The 18738-nt window shown below is 31.8% G+C and overlaps 3 protein-coding genes and 1 long non-coding RNA gene across 7 annotated transcripts; 2 read left to right on the top strand and 2 right to left on the bottom strand.

The window, feature by feature from the left end:
* Positions 1-224: 224 nt before the first annotated feature.
* Positions 225-1300, top strand: LOC123679345. Its single transcript, XR_006747374.1, has 3 exons — positions 225-476; positions 531-776; positions 899-1300. It is a non-coding gene; the product is annotated as an uncharacterized LOC123679345 (long non-coding RNA).
* Positions 1301-3054: 1754 nt separating this feature from the next.
* On the bottom strand, positions 3055-5156 carry LOC123679344 (60S ribosomal protein L9-like). 3 transcript variants are annotated; one of them, XM_045616905.1, is made up of 3 exons: positions 5084-5156; positions 4467-4838; positions 3055-3280 (listed from the first exon to the last, which is right to left on the bottom strand). In XM_045616905.1, exons 2-3 carry the CDS (start codon positions 4832-4834, stop codon positions 3076-3078), a joined length of 573 nt encoding a protein of 190 aa, XP_045472861.1. In that variant the 5' UTR covers positions 4835-4838; positions 5084-5156; the 3' UTR covers positions 3055-3075. The 3 variants fall into 3 exon arrangements, with proteins under 3 accessions (XP_045472861.1, XP_045472862.1, XP_045472863.1); XM_045616906.1 differs by having other exon boundaries at positions 5065-5104; XM_045616907.1 differs by lacking the exon at positions 5084-5156 and adding an exon at positions 5005-5073.
* A 636-nt stretch (positions 5157-5792) lies between these two features.
* LOC123678800 (dynein regulatory complex subunit 5-like) lies at positions 5793-18725 on the top strand. The gene is made up of 7 exons (XM_045616025.1): positions 5793-6316; positions 6637-7037; positions 7741-7899; positions 8944-9050; positions 17740-17924; positions 18047-18300; positions 18353-18725. Exons 1-7 carry the CDS (start codon positions 6136-6138, stop codon positions 18578-18580), a joined length of 1515 nt encoding a protein of 504 aa, XP_045471981.1. The 5' UTR covers positions 5793-6135; the 3' UTR covers positions 18581-18725.
* LOC123678802 lies at positions 11005-16663 on the bottom strand. 2 transcript variants are annotated; one of them, XM_045616028.1, is made up of 9 exons: positions 16005-16663; positions 13052-13270; positions 12761-12979; positions 12447-12590; positions 12178-12240; positions 11918-12022; positions 11644-11864; positions 11391-11550; positions 11005-11132 (listed from the first exon to the last, which is right to left on the bottom strand). In XM_045616028.1, the coding sequence occupies exons 2-9, from the start codon at positions 13245-13247 to the stop codon at positions 11029-11031; spliced, it is 1212 nt and encodes a 403-aa protein (XP_045471984.1). In that variant the 5' UTR covers positions 13248-13270; positions 16005-16663; the 3' UTR covers positions 11005-11028. The 2 variants fall into 2 exon arrangements, with proteins under 2 accessions (XP_045471984.1, XP_045471985.1); XM_045616029.1 differs by lacking the exon at positions 16005-16663 and having other exon boundaries at positions 12447-12560; positions 13052-15771.
* Positions 18726-18738: the final 13 nt, after the last annotated feature.

Genomic DNA, 18738 nt, shown 5'->3' with positions numbered 1-18738 from the left:
CCCACACCTCGCTTGGTAGACCAATGAAATTGGGCTCTTAAGTCGTTTCTATCGAAACGCAATTAATTAGCACATACTGTGTGTTCCACACTCGCGAGAAAAGTTGGACTTTCCCTACAGTAGAATACGCGAACGTGCGAAAAGTTCGACCAATCAGAATAAAGCTGCGCCATGCTCAAAGAAAGAGATAGTATTGTCTTGTCTCTTTCTTTAGTTTGCTGTCGTACCGTACTGTGGTTTTCTATGCTCCCGTATGTCATAATTTATGCCGCCTTTTTCATTTTGCTGATTAACGAAACCTATAATTGGTAGTTTGTTTATTAACAAAACTATATCAATTTTATACATCGTTGAAGCCAATATTTATTATTAACTTGAGTCTCACCTTGTTATTAACTCGTTAACCACTAACTTGTGATCAAAAAGCGATTATTATTGCTCTCCATTTGACTTGTGTGAATCATGAATCAACAAAGGTGAGTTTTTATTTTCTCATATTGGATTTCCATTAACATAATAATTTTTTTCAGTGATAATCTGATTTGTAACACCTGCCAGAAGAGCTATTCCAGCGTCTCGGCCAAAAATAGGCATTTGGGAACTGTTCATCATAAAGCAAAAATGCTAGTGGATATGTTAAATGATGATAATTTGGATAAGTTCGTCAGAATATTGGAAAAGGCTGTTAGTGAACAGACTGAAGGTGCATCAACCAGTAAAAATTGATAAGCAATCGTATTATCCAGCAAGAAGTAGTGGTGTGGACACATACAAAGGTACTTTTCTTTTTTCTAGTTTTTTTTAGAAAACAATCGCCTATCTGATAAAAAAGTCTTATGTAAATATGGCAACTTGGTTTGGGCAATTATATATATAAATATGTTTTCTCATAATCTAGGGTAACCAGCTGTATCTCGACCAATATTTTTGAAAATCATTTTGATATGCTAGCCCAGAGATTGACGAAGACCATCTAATAGAAGCTATGAGGAATCTAAATATATATTTTTTTAAACCATTTAAACGATAAAGGAAGAATAAATTTCAAATATGTAATGTATGCCGTTTTCCAATTATTGTGCTTTTTTACTTGAATGATTATTTAATTTTTATTCAAATTAAAATGTGTATTTGTGATCTTTGTAAATTGGTGGAAATGCCCCAGTGGTGAAGGTTTTCTTCGCTTGGTTCATTCCTTCACAAGCTCCCTGAACCATGCAATTTAAATAAATATTATCAAAACGAAGTTCTTTTCATACCTGCCCATTGTAATGTAAAATTAAATTTCGATGAAAATTTACGTCAGTTTTTTGTTCCTAATATAGCCAGGAACTTAACATTTGAAGGTATCAAATATTAACTATTTTCATTAAACATGACAAAAAAGCCAAATGTTCTTGGAGGTTTGAATAAAAATTACTTGATACATTTCCTTCATTTTGATACAACATAAATCTAATAATGAAGGTAAATAATGGTTTGGCAAGTGAATTGCCAGTAAAAATTTCGCATATCGATTATCGACATCTACAGAAAATATATATTACAAGAATAATACTTGATTTGTAGAATTTTCACAGAAGTGTTGGACTGAAAATTCACTTCGTCTCATGTTTCTTTATGTCTACCGTTCCTTTATCAATTTCACTTGTTCAAGCTAATTTTCCTAGATCTCAGGTTTATCGAATCCATACCCATATGATAGAGAGATAGACCTCTAAACAAACTTTCCATATGAAGTGTCTGGGATATATAAGCATATCTAGTTAATAAGAGTGCTGTTAATAAGTAATTAAGAAAAACCCCTGTTAATGTATTTTCTTTCACAGTTAACATCGATAATCTATATCTTTCAGTGTAACTGGCAATTCACTCACCTGCCTCTCAGTTAAACTGATTATTAGATGTATTAATCATCGAAACCAAGAAAACTTACCAGGTATATATTGCTTTTAAATTTAATATTTATGACACGTCTATTTGCAAATGAAATTAAGGAGTTCCCAAATAATCTAATCAGTATTCAAATTGCGATTTATTCATTTTTTGAATTTGTTCGTAGATACCACTCAATCATTCACATATTATCGTTCATTCACTAATTTCTTTTCATTAGAAGAATTCGTTGCTGGAAAGTTGTGGATACCTTAAACAAGTTATTATCTGGATGCTATATTCTTAGTTCCCATTTTTTAATTCTCAAAAGCACTAGCGAAAATACGAGCGTCTTTTCATTCATTAATAATCAATAATAAAAATAATATCTTCATTGACAGCCGAACTTCATGTAAACAAAACGAACACAGAATACTGTCCTGATATCGCTTTCTCTACACGTCAGTTCCTTTGGAGTATGACGTAGGGTGAGAAAATTGACAAAGCGCATGCTTTCTTTTGATTGGTCTAACTTTTCGCACGTTCGCGTACTCTAATGTATGCTCACTTGTTGCACAATATACTATTGAAGTCGTTCTCTTAGATTGCAGCACTAATAAAATTGAAGGTGTCGTCATCTATCGAATAGTTGATATCCCTCATATCTAGGTTCATTTCTACAGATAGATAGTAACACAATATTTCTTTTCAACGAACATATGATTCGATTAATAATTAGCTAGAAGTCGGCTAATAAATACAAAGTTACTCCTATTCGTTTTCAATTTCATAACTAATTGTGGAGGTGGTAAAAATCCAATGGGTTCGCCCTAATTTACATAAGATTTTACTGAAAAATTCGAAGCAAAACACAAGTTAGCACGATATGATTTGTATCATAAAAAACCATTAAATTTAATGATGGTGCTAGAGTCATGAAGTAACTTTATTGGGAAACAATATTAATTTCAACAGCCAAGAATCTGAAGATTTGCACTTACTGATGTTTTGATAATTCAATTTTTTCCAGTTGTAAACTATTTAGAATCTTAATCAAGCGTTAGAATTTAGAATTTCCAACAAAACTGTTGTCAGAATTATAAGTAACTATTATCTGGTTGAAATTATATACTATACGATTTTGAGGTATGGGAATATTTATAATAAATCACAAAAGAGTCAAATAAGGTTTTTTCTTATTTAAATTTCATCTTGTACAACTGTTGTCTTTTCTGACACATAAAGACCATCCAAAAACTTTCTGATATCCTTATTTTTAACTGTTGTAGACTGTTGGATCAAAGCAGCTGACCTAGAAACATCTTCCAATGAATTTCCTTCGAGGACGAGTTCATCCTTTTGTTTTTGGGAATTCTTGACTGTTACACCAGGTGCCATTTTCACCCTAAAATGAATATCAACATCAATGATCATTGCCATGCAATAAACAGAATGACTAAGGAAAGAACAGTCATTAACAAATCAGAACAATAAGGTTTTGAAAATAAATTTTGAAAGACCGAAGAATTACCTCGAGAGAACTCTTCGACAAATATGTGAACAGCAGTAAAACAGTTTCTCGGAATTTATATATTTATTAAAAAACAATATTTGAGAAATGCAGTACAAGAAACCAACTCCAGTTGATATTCATATGCATTAAACAAACAGATGAAAATCAAAGGAAGGGTAGACATGTAGAATAGTTATATGACCTTGAGACCCTTGAGCTTGCTACGTCAAAATGGCAGCCATTTTGCCAGATCGAAAAATTATTCAAGTACCAAATAAATAAGAAATATTTCAGCAAGTCCCTCCGCCAGCCGCGACATTTATAATAATAGGTTACCTTTATCTTTGAAAATTTATCAGATTCTGAATACAACTGTTAATACTACAACAAAATGCATCCTAGAAGCGAAGATGTTTATGGAAATGCAGTGACAGAACTTTAAATGGAATGTTTAAGAAAATACATTGTTGTATCAACATAATAATTGATTTATATTTATATAATATTCTTAACAAAATGTATTAGTGAATCTTTAGTAAATTAGAGCGTTTGTTAGCAGAAGTGAAGATTTTCTTTGCGTAGTTCTTTCCTTCGTAAGCTCCACAAACTAAGCAAGTGAAATATTCAAGTAAATTTTGTGACATAAAAGTTACTATTTAAGAAGTTAATTGAAAACTAGGAGCTCTGAATTGAATGGTAGTAATATATAATCATCACACAGCCCTATACTTGAAATAATCCCACCCTAATAACGAATAAATAAATGCTTTTTTCAATCTTGCAAAGTAGCTTCCAATTTGACATAGAAAATTGAACCCCTTTCAAAGGTCTCAAGATCATATACCTATTCTACATGATTACCTCCAAAAGAAAACGATTTGGTTTAATTATAAATCTATACCTACTATCATTAACAAACGTTACAACAATGTAATCTCAAGAAACAAAATCTTATTATATATCAAAACAGAGATTAATTTGTGATAATTTGCATTATACCTGTACTTTTAACAGACCAAAATCAATTCGTCAAATATTTATCTTGAACATAAGCGAACAAACACCAAGCTTTACTTACCTACGAATGTACTTTTCTCCCAAGAAATTCCTAATTTCAATAACAGTGTCATTTTCGGTGGTAACACAGTTGATGGGGAAATGAGCATATACTGCTCTCATTTTGTATTGATAACCCTTAGTTACTCCTTTCAACATATTTTCTACATGGGAACATACTGTACGTACACTGGCCAGTTCTTTTTTGGTACCGAACCATTTCTCGACTTTCAATAATCTGGGGTTGACCATTCTGATATCAAGAGCTAAATGCTTGAAGGACCTCTTTAGAACTCCTCTTGGTCCAGTCACAGTTATCACCCTAGATTTGGCTGTAACTGTAATCCCCTTAGGGATTTTTACAGTTTGATTGTTCACTATCTGCTTCATTGTCCTAAAAATATAAATTTATGAGTGAATAAAACATTTCAACAATAATGAAACATTAATATCCTAACATAACCTACAACAAAAGGTTATGTTCTGAAATTATATGTAAAGTGAAAAAAAGACCAAAAATACTTATTTGAAATGAAAGGAACTATAAAAATGCTACATACTAATCAATATGTATTGAATTTTTTAGTAAGAATTTGTGGATGAAAATAGATAAAAATTACCTGTACACCAAATACTAACCTCTCCGAAACAGGGAAAAATATAAAAGAGAACTAAACGTCAAATAACTTTATGGTCAAGCATTCTACTGTCATTTGTCGTGATCTTCTTCATCTTCTCAATTTTCCCAACCTTAAGTAATTTTGCAAAAACTATTCCGCAAAATTCCTAAATTTTTATAGAATAACATTCATTATTATAATTAGTTATTTTGGACAATTTTCTCTTTAAAAAAATAATTTTTTTTTGGAATGAATAGATACTTTCTATTTTAATGTAATTTTATATTGAGATATAATATCATATTTAATTAATCATTACTTTCGCAATATAAATAATGTAAATAAAAAAGTTATTGCATGTTTATGTAGTTGAAAAACTTCCTAGAATCCCTTACGAAATTCCTCCTACTAATATTCGCCATAATTCTATTCTTGCTGATTGTTTGTTCAAAAATAATTTCATTATAATTTGTGATATTTCGAAATAATTTATTTGTTAAGGTAGGATATTTCATATCCGCACCACTTCATAAATAAATTCATGATTTATATCTAATATTGCATTATTTTTCATCTAAAGACATTTGAAATCACCCTCAGAAGATTATCCCAATTATATCCATCATCTTGTTGATGACTAAAGAGACACCATTGGTGTTTATGATAGTTAATTTGAATGAAAAATTAGCACATTTTTTCATTTATAACAATGTCGTGTATTTCTCACCTTTCAATAGAATGGAATTGACTACTTGAAGATATTCGTTAGCGCATCCACCATATATTATGTTGAAATCTTACCGAAGTAAGATGACCATCTTCCTCATCCCTTTGATTTAACACAAGCTGTATATTATGATTATCAAAACTCTCTTTCTTTGCTAGGATTCGTCAACTCTTATAATATTTCATTTCTACTACAAATTCAAACGAATCTGGATTGTTGATTTCATATCCTTGGATACATATATACCTTAACAAGTTTTATCAATACAGGGTTCAATAGAATCAAAGGATGTCGTAATTTATTAAAACGTTCAACCATATACAAAACTCATCGGCATCTTAGAAATGAACAAAATTTTATTTCCAAACACTATAAATATAAATACCATAAAATGTTATCAAATAGAAGAAGGATTCTTCTGCACTGAATCCAAAATAAGGTGTCAAAACTTTGGAGAATGGTGCATACACTTACCTAGAAGCTTGAAGGAACTATGTATCCAATCAATTGCTGATAATTGGGAAGGTGAAATTCTACTTTTTTTTACTAGAGTCTATTATTGAAATTAAAGAATAATCTGACCGTCCACCATCCAGAGCTTTTCTACTATAAAAGATCTATTTACATCAGACTTGCCACATAAACCAGTTGCTATACCGCATTGATCTTCCAAGATCCATTTATTTTGAAGGCAAACAGCCAAGGAAAAAATTAAAATTGTATTCCTCTAAATCTTGAATATTCTTCATTGCTATGTTATTATGCGAATGTTTTTTTAGTAATTAAGAATTAATAGAATATTGATAATTTGGATAAAACTCTAAACACCCTGTATACCATTTCAGACTTTGCTCAGGTGGATGACATATGCTTGCCAGAGGATAAATGCATGCTCTTAAATATACTCCCAACAAACTTACCTCTACATTTGACAGTTCCTATTATCAAAGATAATATTTATTGGAAAAAATGTGCACTATTGAGATGGCCCCAAAAGATGCCAATGAATATAACAGACAGCGGTATGTTTATTTTCAATTCTCCTAATAGCAAGGAAGAAAAACATGAAGATAAAGAAGATTTACAAGTAGATGGAGAAAAAAGTTACAACAGTGAAATTGATGAAAGTTCTTCAGTCAATAGTTTGTTACCTTATGACAGAAAGACCTGGAAAGAGTATTATTTAGAAAATCATATAAAAGAATATTTAGAGAAAATGGAACCTGCAGAATATGATCCAGAACAGGTATACCCAATTTCTTCCTGTACAAAAGCTGTAATGATAGGTGTATTTATATGTTGATCATATTATACAGAATGTTCCTAAGAAGTGTCAAATATAAACGATGTATGCGCCATCTGAAACTCTACTGATCTCTCAAAATCGAGAAGGCATAAATCTGAGAAATCTCTCGTTTATTGTTTGAAAGTTTTAAGGTATATCTAAGTGTAGGCACACCAGGGTTTCTATGCATCTTAGGTGTATATTAATTCAAATTCATTGTTTCACTGTTTTCTGTTCTGAACCATAGAATATCTTTCACAGAACGAACCTTCATTCTAATAAGTGTAAATGTTAATTTCTTTCATAATTTGATACCGATAAATAATGAACTTAGAACTTATATTAAAAAGGAAAAAATCAAACGTCTTCCACTCACACATTTATTATTTTCATATGCTTTTTCTTTTCCTAATAAAAATTATTCCAAAAAAGTGATAAATGAAAGTTTTCATGGTATATTAGACTCTGTAGGAAATTTTAACTTAAGTTTTTTGTTAAAATTACTGCATTATTGAACGGAATATCTTCATGTAAAATTTGTAAAAAATCCCATGAACAAATTTGGACAAGTGCAATAAAGCTCCTGACTTCATTTCAGAATTTCTGATTTTTTCCATGAAAATCAGACATCCTTTGCATTTTATGTACGATATTTTTTTTTCAGATGAAGAAAATCTGCGATATATGTGGTCCTTTTGTGAGAACCCTTAATATCGAAGAATTACGATGTACAAATAATGAGGAAGGCAGTTTGAGAATACCATTGGGTTCTGTCCTTACTGGCCTACCAAAATTGCAAGAATTGTCAGTTTGTTTCAAACAGGTCAGGGAGTATATATAGAGGGGATAATAACAAGTTATTTACTCAAAAATAAATGAGTGTTGAACCCCCTAAACCCACCTATGGCTACGCCCTTGGTTATACTGGTTGTTGTTCCAAATAAGTTGGGTAATCTTTTATGTAAACAAAAAGTTTTCAGGTGCGCCTTTACCAGTGGCAGAAACAGGGGTAGGCATTAGGGGGTGCCTCCCTGCCTGGAGCGATGATGCTTCGTCTTCGCTCCAGGGGCGGGTACAACAATTGAGCGATGATGCATATGTTGAAAAATGGAAAAAAGCCTTCTTTTTTTTCATTCATTCATTTGTGAATTTGGTACTGTGTGCCCCCCATTGAAGAAATCCTATATCCGTCCCTTCTATTCATGTTGATAAATGAAAAAAAAATTCCTCCTGTATAACTTTCATGTGTATTCGGTACTCTGCGCTCCCTTTGAAGAAATCCAGGAACCGCCACTGGCCTTTACTCGAAAAGTTATACGCTTCCAAAGATGAGGAAAAATAAAGATTTAAATTTTTTCTTGAAATTGTCGAAGAGTTAAAGAAAGGACATTTTGTGGGCAAGTTTACCCAATGAAAAGGCTACCTAGAATGTTTTTTTTTATTTGGTTGTGATCTTTCAAAGGGCTGAAGCATGCAACCCCCATTATGCATTTTTTACCAGAACTATTTAACGGAACAAAATTTCTCAATTAAGAAATATCTGTTGAAAATAATGGGTCAGTGGTACATTCTATAAATGAAATCAAAAAAATCTAGCAGGCGGTAGTTGACACGTTCGGGCTAAAATAATTACAAGATTAACAGAACTATAAATTCGTATTTCTTCGGCCCCCCAAAAAAAAATCCAGCCCCCCTCCTATTTTTGAAATCTGGCGTCGCCATTGAAAGAAACCCCTTTGAAAAATTCAACAAAAATTCACCCCCTAAAAAAATTCGCGCTTGAACAATATTTGGTAATACCCTACATAAAAATTGGTCAAAATCTTAAATTTATCCCTTCAAATTGATAATATAACTTAACTTGCAGAAATACATTGGTTTCGAGAATTTCAGTTGGAAAATGGTGCAGTTGCCTTCTAAAGACATCAAAAATTTGGCAAAGGGTTTAGAGAAGACAAAATTACAAACTTTAAGGTATTTTATTGAAGTTATAGTAGACCAACTACTTTAATAGATACATTTTTGGTTTTTACAATTTGATATGATCCACTCAAAACTCAATTTATTCAACAAGCAATACAGATTACTATGTATATTATGTATTTGTATATATATACAAGTAAGAGCCTTTTACAAAGATTTGTGGAGTATTTTTAAAAAAGGTTTTTTTGCTAGATACAAGCCTTATTAGCCTTTCACAAAGATTTGTAGAGTATTTTTACAAAGAGTGAATAATTTAGTGATTTTTATTGAGCAGGTATATCATAATGAGTCACTTTTTTATACAATGGAGTGTCATATACAAAAAGCGGTAATTTCATTATTAATTTAGCCGTTTCTTTCTTTTATGAAGGTTATTATTCAGTATTGTTTTAAAAGTATTCAGTTTTCAAATGCATTCATATTCTCAGGGCCCCCGCAAGGGTCATCAACGCCCGCGTGCCGAAAATATTTTGGCGCCCCTTAAGGGGGGAAAGTGGAGAAAAACGTCGCAGGATAATCGGCAAAAAATGTTTCAGTTTTTGTTAGGAATTCATTTGTAGAAGGGTTGAAAAAACTATCAGCAACCTTTATTGAATGCCTTGAGAACTTTATGCTGTCAGTTGTTGCATAATACATTTTTTAAATGTTTCATTATTTTATTCAAGCATTCGTTCAAAACCGCATTTTATTTTAATTTTGTAATGAAACTACAGAGTTTTCAAAACCTGAGCTTTATTCTTCTTTAAATTATTCATAATATTATATTAAAATATTAATATTATTATCAATAATTATTAAATATTATTCCATACTCCCAGCCATCTTCTCCCTTTGTTGAAGTCTAGCTTTTTTTTGCTCTCGAAATTTTGCATCAGAAGGTCGTTTTCTCTTGTATGGCTCCTGGAATTTAAGAAAAACTTGATCCAAAATTGGTAAGGACATTCACCCATGATTTACTTTACGCCATCCCTTTGAGAATAACCCGTATGTTTTCATTTTTATGAATTTAAACCTTAAATCCGAGCCTTTAAACCTAAACGGAGTTAATATTAATAATAATAATAAGTTAAGACCGATCTGAAGCACATACCCTGTTCCTGTTATAATAATTAATTTTTGGCAAAGGTGAAATATAATTTTTTTAGAATGTCAAACGGCTACGAACATCAAATAAATAATACAGATCCAGGGTGCATATTAAAAAAAAATTAAGTATAATATGATGGTGGCCCCAGGTAACAAATTCAAAATATCAAAGTCGATTCAATTTTTTCACGATTACAAACAATACCCTATTTGAAGCATATAAAAATAATATTATAGTATATAGGTATGGGATAATTTAGGATGTGCACCATTTTAAACAGAAAAAAAAATCGAATTTTATAGACTACCCAGATAGCACAAGAACATTCATATTATATTCATAGAAGCTCTGGTTGGAATGTTTAAATATTCCAAGAATATTACCAAAACACACTTAATATATTCTGGGTACATTCTATGGACATTAAAAGTGGACTGAGTTTCATATTCTATAAATGTTCCCAGAATATTCTTGAGAACTTTCCATGTACATTTACGGAAGATTCGTGAAATATTTTTCATACATTCTAGGAATATTCTTGAGAACATTCTAAGTATATTTACAGAAGATTCGTGAAATATTTCTCATACATTCTAGAAATATTCTATGAAGGTTAAGATTTGAATTGAGAGCACATTCTATGAACGTTCATTGAATGTGCTCCAGAATTTTGGTTTAATTAATAAATAATAATAAATACAAAAGTAAAATATATATTGAAAAAAAAACATAAAACTGATTTTTCAAAACCATAACATAAAATAAAAAAATAAAATATACATTGAAAAAAAAACATAATACTGATTCTTCAAAAACAACATGAAATAAAAGAATAAAATCTAACATTTTTCCAAAAAAATAATATTCTTATAATAATATAAATTATTTTTCTTTGGTGCATCGCTCCTTACACTTAACCAGCCATTGTTTGGCTGATGCTTCCACTTCCGCTGCATTTGAATTTTTATGCACAGCCAATACAGCATCTGCAAAAAATAATATTTTTTATTTTCTACTTCTATGACAGTCTTGAAAAAGATGAAAGGCTTGTTTTGGTTTGCAGTTAGGGCTTTCCTAATTTTTTAAAACACTGAATTAGACATACTGCTTAGACAGTGCACCAAAAAAACATTGTTGCAATTTTTTAGATACTTTATATCTGTACTTAAAGATTGATCAAATTTTAAACCATATCTCTACTGCCCTGCATATTTAATTTCTTTTGAAGTCCATAAAAATCTCACCTATGAGTACTTTGGATATGAGTAAAACTGAGAAGTTCTTTTTTTTCTTAAATCCTATCCAACTGTACTCAACACCAAGTTGACTGCTTATAAGCTTCTCCATTAAACGTCGTACCATAATTTTGGTGGTACCACCACCAATTCTTGATAATTCCAATTGCTGAAAATTAAATAGATAGGTATATACATCTTTACCGCAGGGGAGCCTTGAGCCAACAAATAAGACGGTAATTGTTGAATTCTCTATACTCACCACTTGCTGGTACTTCTCTCTGTCTGCCAAGTGACTCTCAAAATTGTGCAGTTCTTCCTCAGTTGCTAATGGAAAATTGAATTTTGAAAATACTGATGGAGGAAGGTTTGTTGTTACAGTATTTTCTTTAAGCGCTAATCTACCTATATCATCAGCCAACTGATCCAGTTTAAAATTTAAAATGGACAGATTTCGCAGTACTTGCCGCTTAAACTGCTCATCTGCAAAGCAAAAAAATAATTAAATTTCTCACTATAACGAATAAAGCAATCACCTTTCAAGTAATACTGTCTATTGTAGTAGCTCCCTTCGATCTCTGTTGCTGTACATTCTGCCTCATTTCTGTCTGGATTTCCTGGGACAATTCTAAGTGGATTTCCTAAACAGTTGGTTTTATTAAGAACTTTGAAAACAGTACATTAAAGTATAAGTGGACATTAAGGTCTTTAAAACACGCGCGATTTTTCGAGCATGACGACAAAGCTATTTTCTACAAGCTATTCATAGAGGTAGTAATTGAATTTTTTTTCTCACCTGCATTATCAAATCCTGGGACGTTTGACTCAATCCCTAAATCATCATCTGAATAAGGGTACACTGAAAAATACCAAAATCAGATATTGAAAACTGTAACATGCATACTTTGATGAAAGTACAGCGACTCAATGCAGGAGTGCAGCAATATTATTTAATTACAAGAAAAATTTTAAAGAATTAGAACTACTTTTCTCACTAACAGAGTTATTTCAGATAACAGGGATAATTTTTCCTCAAAATGAATCAGAAAAAAATAAAAATCTCACCAGCGCTTTCTTTATCCCTTCTTTTAAGGGTAGACATCACAATTTTAGATGCTTCACCTGCATTATCAGAGCCTACGTATGACTCAAATCCTAAATCATCATCTGAAGGGGCCACTGAAGAAATACCAAAATCAGATATAGAAACTGTAATATACATATGAAAGTAGAGCGACTCAGTGTAGGAGTGCAGCTATATTATTTAATGGCAAAAAAAATTGAAAATAATCAGAACTACTTTTCTCACTTACCGGGTAATTTCAGATAACAGGGATTTGTCCCCAAAATAAAACAAAAAATAGAAACAAAAATCTTACCAGATGTTTTTTCCTCTCTTCTTTTGAGGGTAGGCATCATAATTTTAGATGCTTCTGGTGATAGACTATCCTCTTTGTCTTGTTCTGATGATTCAGAATCCTGATATTTTTTATTCATTCTGATTTTTCTATGTCCCAACCCTAATAGATCAGAATCAGAATTCAAATCAGAGGTACTCTCCGCTTCTAGAGCCTTCATTCGGGCAACAGATAAATCTCCTGTAATGTTATTTTGCTGTATAATCATTTTAAATTACTTCAAAAGTAGATTGGCGATTTTGTTTCACTTACCATATATTTCCCCAATTACTCGTGTTTCATGTACGTCCCAGTTTGAAGAAGGTGGCATACATTTATTGATCGCTGTCTTGAGCTTCAGCCTATTGAAGGGAGGCCAGTGACATTGGTTGGAGCCTCTCAACCAGGAGACTGGTACCGCTTCTACTGTATCCTCCTTTAGAAAATGGACCACTCTCCAAGCATTCATGATAATGAAGTGAACAAAAACTACTAGATAACAAAATTATATCCTGATAAAAAACTTTGTAACTTGTGACTGAAATTTATGAAAAATACAGTTTAAAATACAATTCATTTTTGTTTCTAATTCGAAAGCCAAACTGATTTCGATGTCTAATATCACTTAAGTAAGAGCACCATCTCACTCCAAGTTTCATTAATATTAGTTAGGTTCAAAACCTGGATAAAAAAAATAGCGACAGTTATAAAAAATGGTGAAAGTATCACAAAATCATTTTGAAATATCTAGTAATATAATTTTTTCTGAATAAATCAATAGAAATCAATTCATTGCAATTACATCTTAAAAATTCTAATTATTCTGAAATAAAATATTTTTGGATATATTTCAGCAATCGTGCAAAAAGGGGAATACAATATATCCATCATTATGTGGAAAAGCTACCATTTTTTTTGAGACACTATCCAAAAGCCTGGTTTCTAATGAGCTTTCCTTTCTCACAAAATAAACATCAATGTCAGATGAGTCACATGAACTATTTGGACGAGAAAAAATATCACTTGTTTCTGTAAAAACTTTTCCATATACATATATTTGTTCCTTCTTTGCTATGAAATTGTATACTTTCATAATGTTGCCATCTTGCAGTAAGCAAAATGTATCACCTGACCTCTTTATATTAATTGTGAAATAGTCAAATCTGACCAACTCAAATTGTGTAGAGTATCCTTCTAGAGTAGGACCATCATTATGATGACGTTCATATTTTAAAACTCCAATGTTTTTTGTTTTTGGAACTTTCATCCTTTCAGACAATCTCTTCATGATTTGGGAAAGCGGCTTATCAGGTTTTCTGACCATGTTTTTTAAAACTTGCATGAAATTTTCAAATGGGAATGCACTGTAGTGATCCAGCTTACCAAACATTTTTACATCATCAACAATATGAACCAGTCCATGAATGTTATGGGATATAAATTCTTGACCATAAATATTCCCAAAATCTTGAACAAAATATGTCAGAAGAGATTCAGCCAGTTCAAAATATTCCTTATCAGCAATATGTGTTTCATTACATAATATTCTGATGGCGATGTGCAGGCATATAAAATTTTGATACTGCGCTTGAGGTAGAAATTTTTCCAAAACCACTGGACCAGAATATAAAAGAAAAAAACGAAATTCTGTAGCTTTCCATCTTTTAACATCATCCAGCGAACGAGGTTTTCTAGCAAATTCTATGGGGGTGTGATTTTGAAAAGATAGCAGCATACTGGATATTTCCCCAACTGCTGATGATCCTAATTTGAAAGAAGGTTTACCATATATCCATATATTAACAATGAGCTTTTTCATCACACCAAGACAAATTAAATGCATATACTCCAAGGGAATATCACTTACCATGTTGAAATCAGGTATATTTTCAAGGGCTGAAGTTCCTGTATGATGTTGTATCTGATTCTTTTGTCTGAAATCTTTATCAGTTCTTTTTTTAGAATTTATCTTGGGGAAACATGTACGATTTCTAATGAATTCTCCTTTTTGCACACATTTGGTGCACGAAAAAAATCCTGTGTGACCCTTGGTATAGGAAATAAACGATTTGGCTGGAGCATCAGCAATGAACGCTTTAATTTTGAAGGGAATGCAAGCACCATTCACTTTAATGCCATTATTAGATAGTTCCACTGCATCTTGGACAAATTCTCCCAGAAAATCATTAGCATTCGAAGGTTTCTCATAACCATGGTATACACCAATAACTGCAACTTCTCTTGGATCATCATATAGAGAACAAAGAATTGGGTATATTTGACTGCCAGAGCTTTTGCTGAGAGGTAACCCATCAATATTAATGAGCAATTCTATTTTATCATAACATTTTTTCGTACAGAGATAAGTCACAGCCTCAGTAATACCAACGTGGCAATAAGAGCCTGGATCAATATTTCTTACATCAATGGTTCGCTTTGTTGATAAAATAGTACGAGCATCATTCGGAAGTTCATCTAACTGGGCTTTTGAACTTTTTAATATCTTCAATAAATCACTTAGAGCAACGTGACTTATATTATATTTAATTGACCACAATTTCAACTTAGACTTAATATCTTCCTCTTTATCAACTTTCTTGTTATCAATATGGCTAGTTTTTGTTTGAAGAGAATCTAATATTGGGAATGAATATTCAGAAATGTGTCCACCTTTTCCTTCCTTAATTAACTCAATATTTTCCATCTCATTCAACTCATGCACTGGGTTTTGCAATTCCGGCATGTGCATTTCAACATCATCTTCATTCCTGATCTCATTCTCAACTATCGAAGAAAAAGAAGCAGAGGGTGGAATATTCGGATAACTCAGGCTCATGTCCGTCTGGATTTTCACTTTCTTATAAAAATTTGCTGAATACTTTCTTGCCATGATGGTGATCTTACTTAGTTATGTCAAGTAAAACTATCACTCTACAAGAAAATCAAATAGGTAGTGATAGAATTTTTTATCACCTGATCTTGTCTTACTAAGTTATGCAAAGTAAAATGTAACTTCGAAATCGATTTGCGAACTTCATCAAACACGTAAACATATAAAGTCACAATAATATTGCAATGAATAAGTGCGAGAAAATATATGACTAACCCAAAATGAAAAAAAAAGAAGGTTATGTCACAGAACACACAGGTGTTCTGTGGTTATGTATTCAGAAACTAATTGAGTGATAGATAATATATATTAAATAACATAATAACCATACCTTACCTTATATGCATATGAACCAGCAACAATATTTATATTTCACATTCACAGTTTACGAACCCGAGTTGAAGATCTGCGTTCTGCATTAACCTAACCTAACACAACGCACAAAGTTAACTTTGTGCCACAGAACATACAACATACGCTTTGTGCGTTGTGTTAGCATTTGCGTTTTTACCAAATGGTGAAACGAGAAACTTGATGATTCCGCGTTTTCGGAAACTTACTCTGGTTCACTCGTAACCATTATTTTACCTTCTAAAAGTAAACAAAGATTAGGGATCCAGTGAACCCGAGTAAGTTTCCGAAAACGCGCAATCATCAAGTTTCACCATTTTGTCAAAACACAAAACACCACGCCAGAGAATGCGATTGGAAAATTATCTTGAATCATTCTATGTATATTCCTCCTGAATCATTCTATGAATATTCGTAGTGTTTTAAGAATATCCCATGAATATTCCTTGGAATATTCTACAACATACCTCTTCTGCACTTTGTAGGAATATTCCTAGAACATTATCATGAAACATTCTATGCATATTCTCTTGAATGATACTATGAATATTCGTAAATGTTTTGAGAATATCCCATGAATATTTCTTGGAATATTCTACAACATACCTCTTTTTCACTTTGTAGGAATATTCCTAGAACGTTTGTGCTATCTGGGTAATAGAAATGCTAATACTGTATGTGGGTAGGTACTTACCATTTCATAAAATTTAATTTAATCACAACAAGAAACAGTAAAACAAGCCATAATTACACAAAATACAAATCTTCCCAATTATCTGAGTATTTTAATTTTTTGCGTCTTGACCTCAACCCCTAAACGTTTCGAAACAAAATAACTATTCTTTGGATAGGTTTCTGCTGTAATAGCATAGCAAGCAGATTTTGGTAGTTTCAGAAATTCTCTGTAACATGAAGTATTTTTCCTACAGATGGTGGCGAAAGTTTCAGTAATTCCTCTGGCTAAAAGCTATCGCTTCGGTATTTATGATCGTTTATGTGTACCATATGCGTTTTAGTGATGATCGAAGAAATGGTGCCCGCCGTCCGGTGCAGGTGGTCCATAAAGAAATCCCGTACCGACAAAGGGATGATTATTTATGATTTGTTTACTCGAAAAGAATCGTATAATTGCAATCTGTGGCCGAGGTTATTTTATAGGGATTGCGACGTTCAGGAACTTGCAAAAATTGGAAAAAAGGAGTTTGGATGTGTAATAGATGTCTTTGCACGTTGAAAATTGTTGAAAAAAACAAAAAAAAATTTCAAAAACCTTTGATCTTTCGGTTTTTCATGCGGTCTATAAGAGATTTTGGCGCCCCTTTAGAGTGGCGCCCGCGTGCGGTGCACGCGCTGAACGCGCGGTTGCGGGGGCCCTGCATATTCTACTATTTCATTTTTCATCATGAAAAATATCTAAATTTGCAAGTAATACGTATAAATGACATCATATTTCTGTTTACCTCAAATTGACGTCATCGTTAGTACGGCCAATCCAGTCAGCTTCTATTGACGTGATAATGGTTTTTTCGAGTTTATAGAGCCTTTTTTGCATATTGCATTACATATTTTTTCTGAGAATAAACTATATTATTATATTATATTTTTCGACCTAAACCTAATCGTTCTAAAAAGTCCCATCTACAAGGATGTCAATAAATAAGTCACTATTTTTAATACCTATTATTGAATTGTGTATCTCCTCCATTTGATCATGTTTCAGAATCATCAATTCAAGTATAGAAGGTAACCAGTGTATTCCAATTTTGAAGTCTTTGCAGAAATATGAATGTCTGAATGTTTTGGATTTCTCTTATTGTAATTTAAATGATGAAGGCACAATTTCTGTCTGCAAATTCATCACAGAGATGAATATCAAAGAGCTTTTACTCATTGATAACAATATCGGTAAGAGAAAAGAACATGTTAGCTAGTGTTTCATATGGAAGTCACTTTTCCACGTCATAAGCCATTATTTGGGTAAATAGTCACAATTTAATATAATTCTTTACGAGTAACCTTCATTTTAGGTGAAGAAGGCGCAGAAGCCATAGCTTACATACTTCATCGTCGTGAATGTACTCTAGACTATCTCAATATAAAAATGAACCTCATTGGTACAAAATGTGGTAACCTGATACTGAAGTCTTTGTTGCTGAATAAGAAATTGAAAATATTGGATTTGAGTGCCTGTAATATCAAAGTCCAAGAAATAATAGCTGAAGTTCTCCGCAAATGCGCATCGCTAGAAGAATTACGTTTAACAAATAATCCTATTGGTGATGTATGTTCATTTTTAATTGTACTTTCCAATTAGGATAAAAGTTTTTTTTTAGGACATCGGAAATATTATACTCAGTAATATAAACAGTAATAGAACTCTGAAAAAAATTGATTTGAGAATGTGCCTCATTCATTCTGAACTGCAGCAGAAAATAAATGATAAAATAAGAGAATTATCTAGATCCAATATGTTCAGTTTTGTTGAAGAGAATGATTTTATTATAGAATTCAGCGAAAAATGTAAAGAAAATTTTGAAAAGACTTTAGGCAACTCCTTATAAATGAACTTCATCAGAATAATTCATTGAATATACTCATTTATCTCACCAATTTATCTTCGTGTAATTGTGAAATTTACTATACATACAAATAATCTCGATTGAATTAGTTTTTTCATGATACCCATCATATATTTTTGTTTTTTTTTTTTTGGAAAGGA

This window comes from Harmonia axyridis, chromosome 4, assembly GCF_914767665.1.
Source record: "Harmonia axyridis chromosome 4, icHarAxyr1.1, whole genome shotgun sequence".
NCBI lineage: Eukaryota > Metazoa > Arthropoda > Insecta > Coleoptera > Coccinellidae > Harmonia > Harmonia axyridis.
The sequence above is the reverse complement of the archived record's forward strand: the minus strand, read 5'-3'. Positions and strand labels throughout refer to the sequence as shown.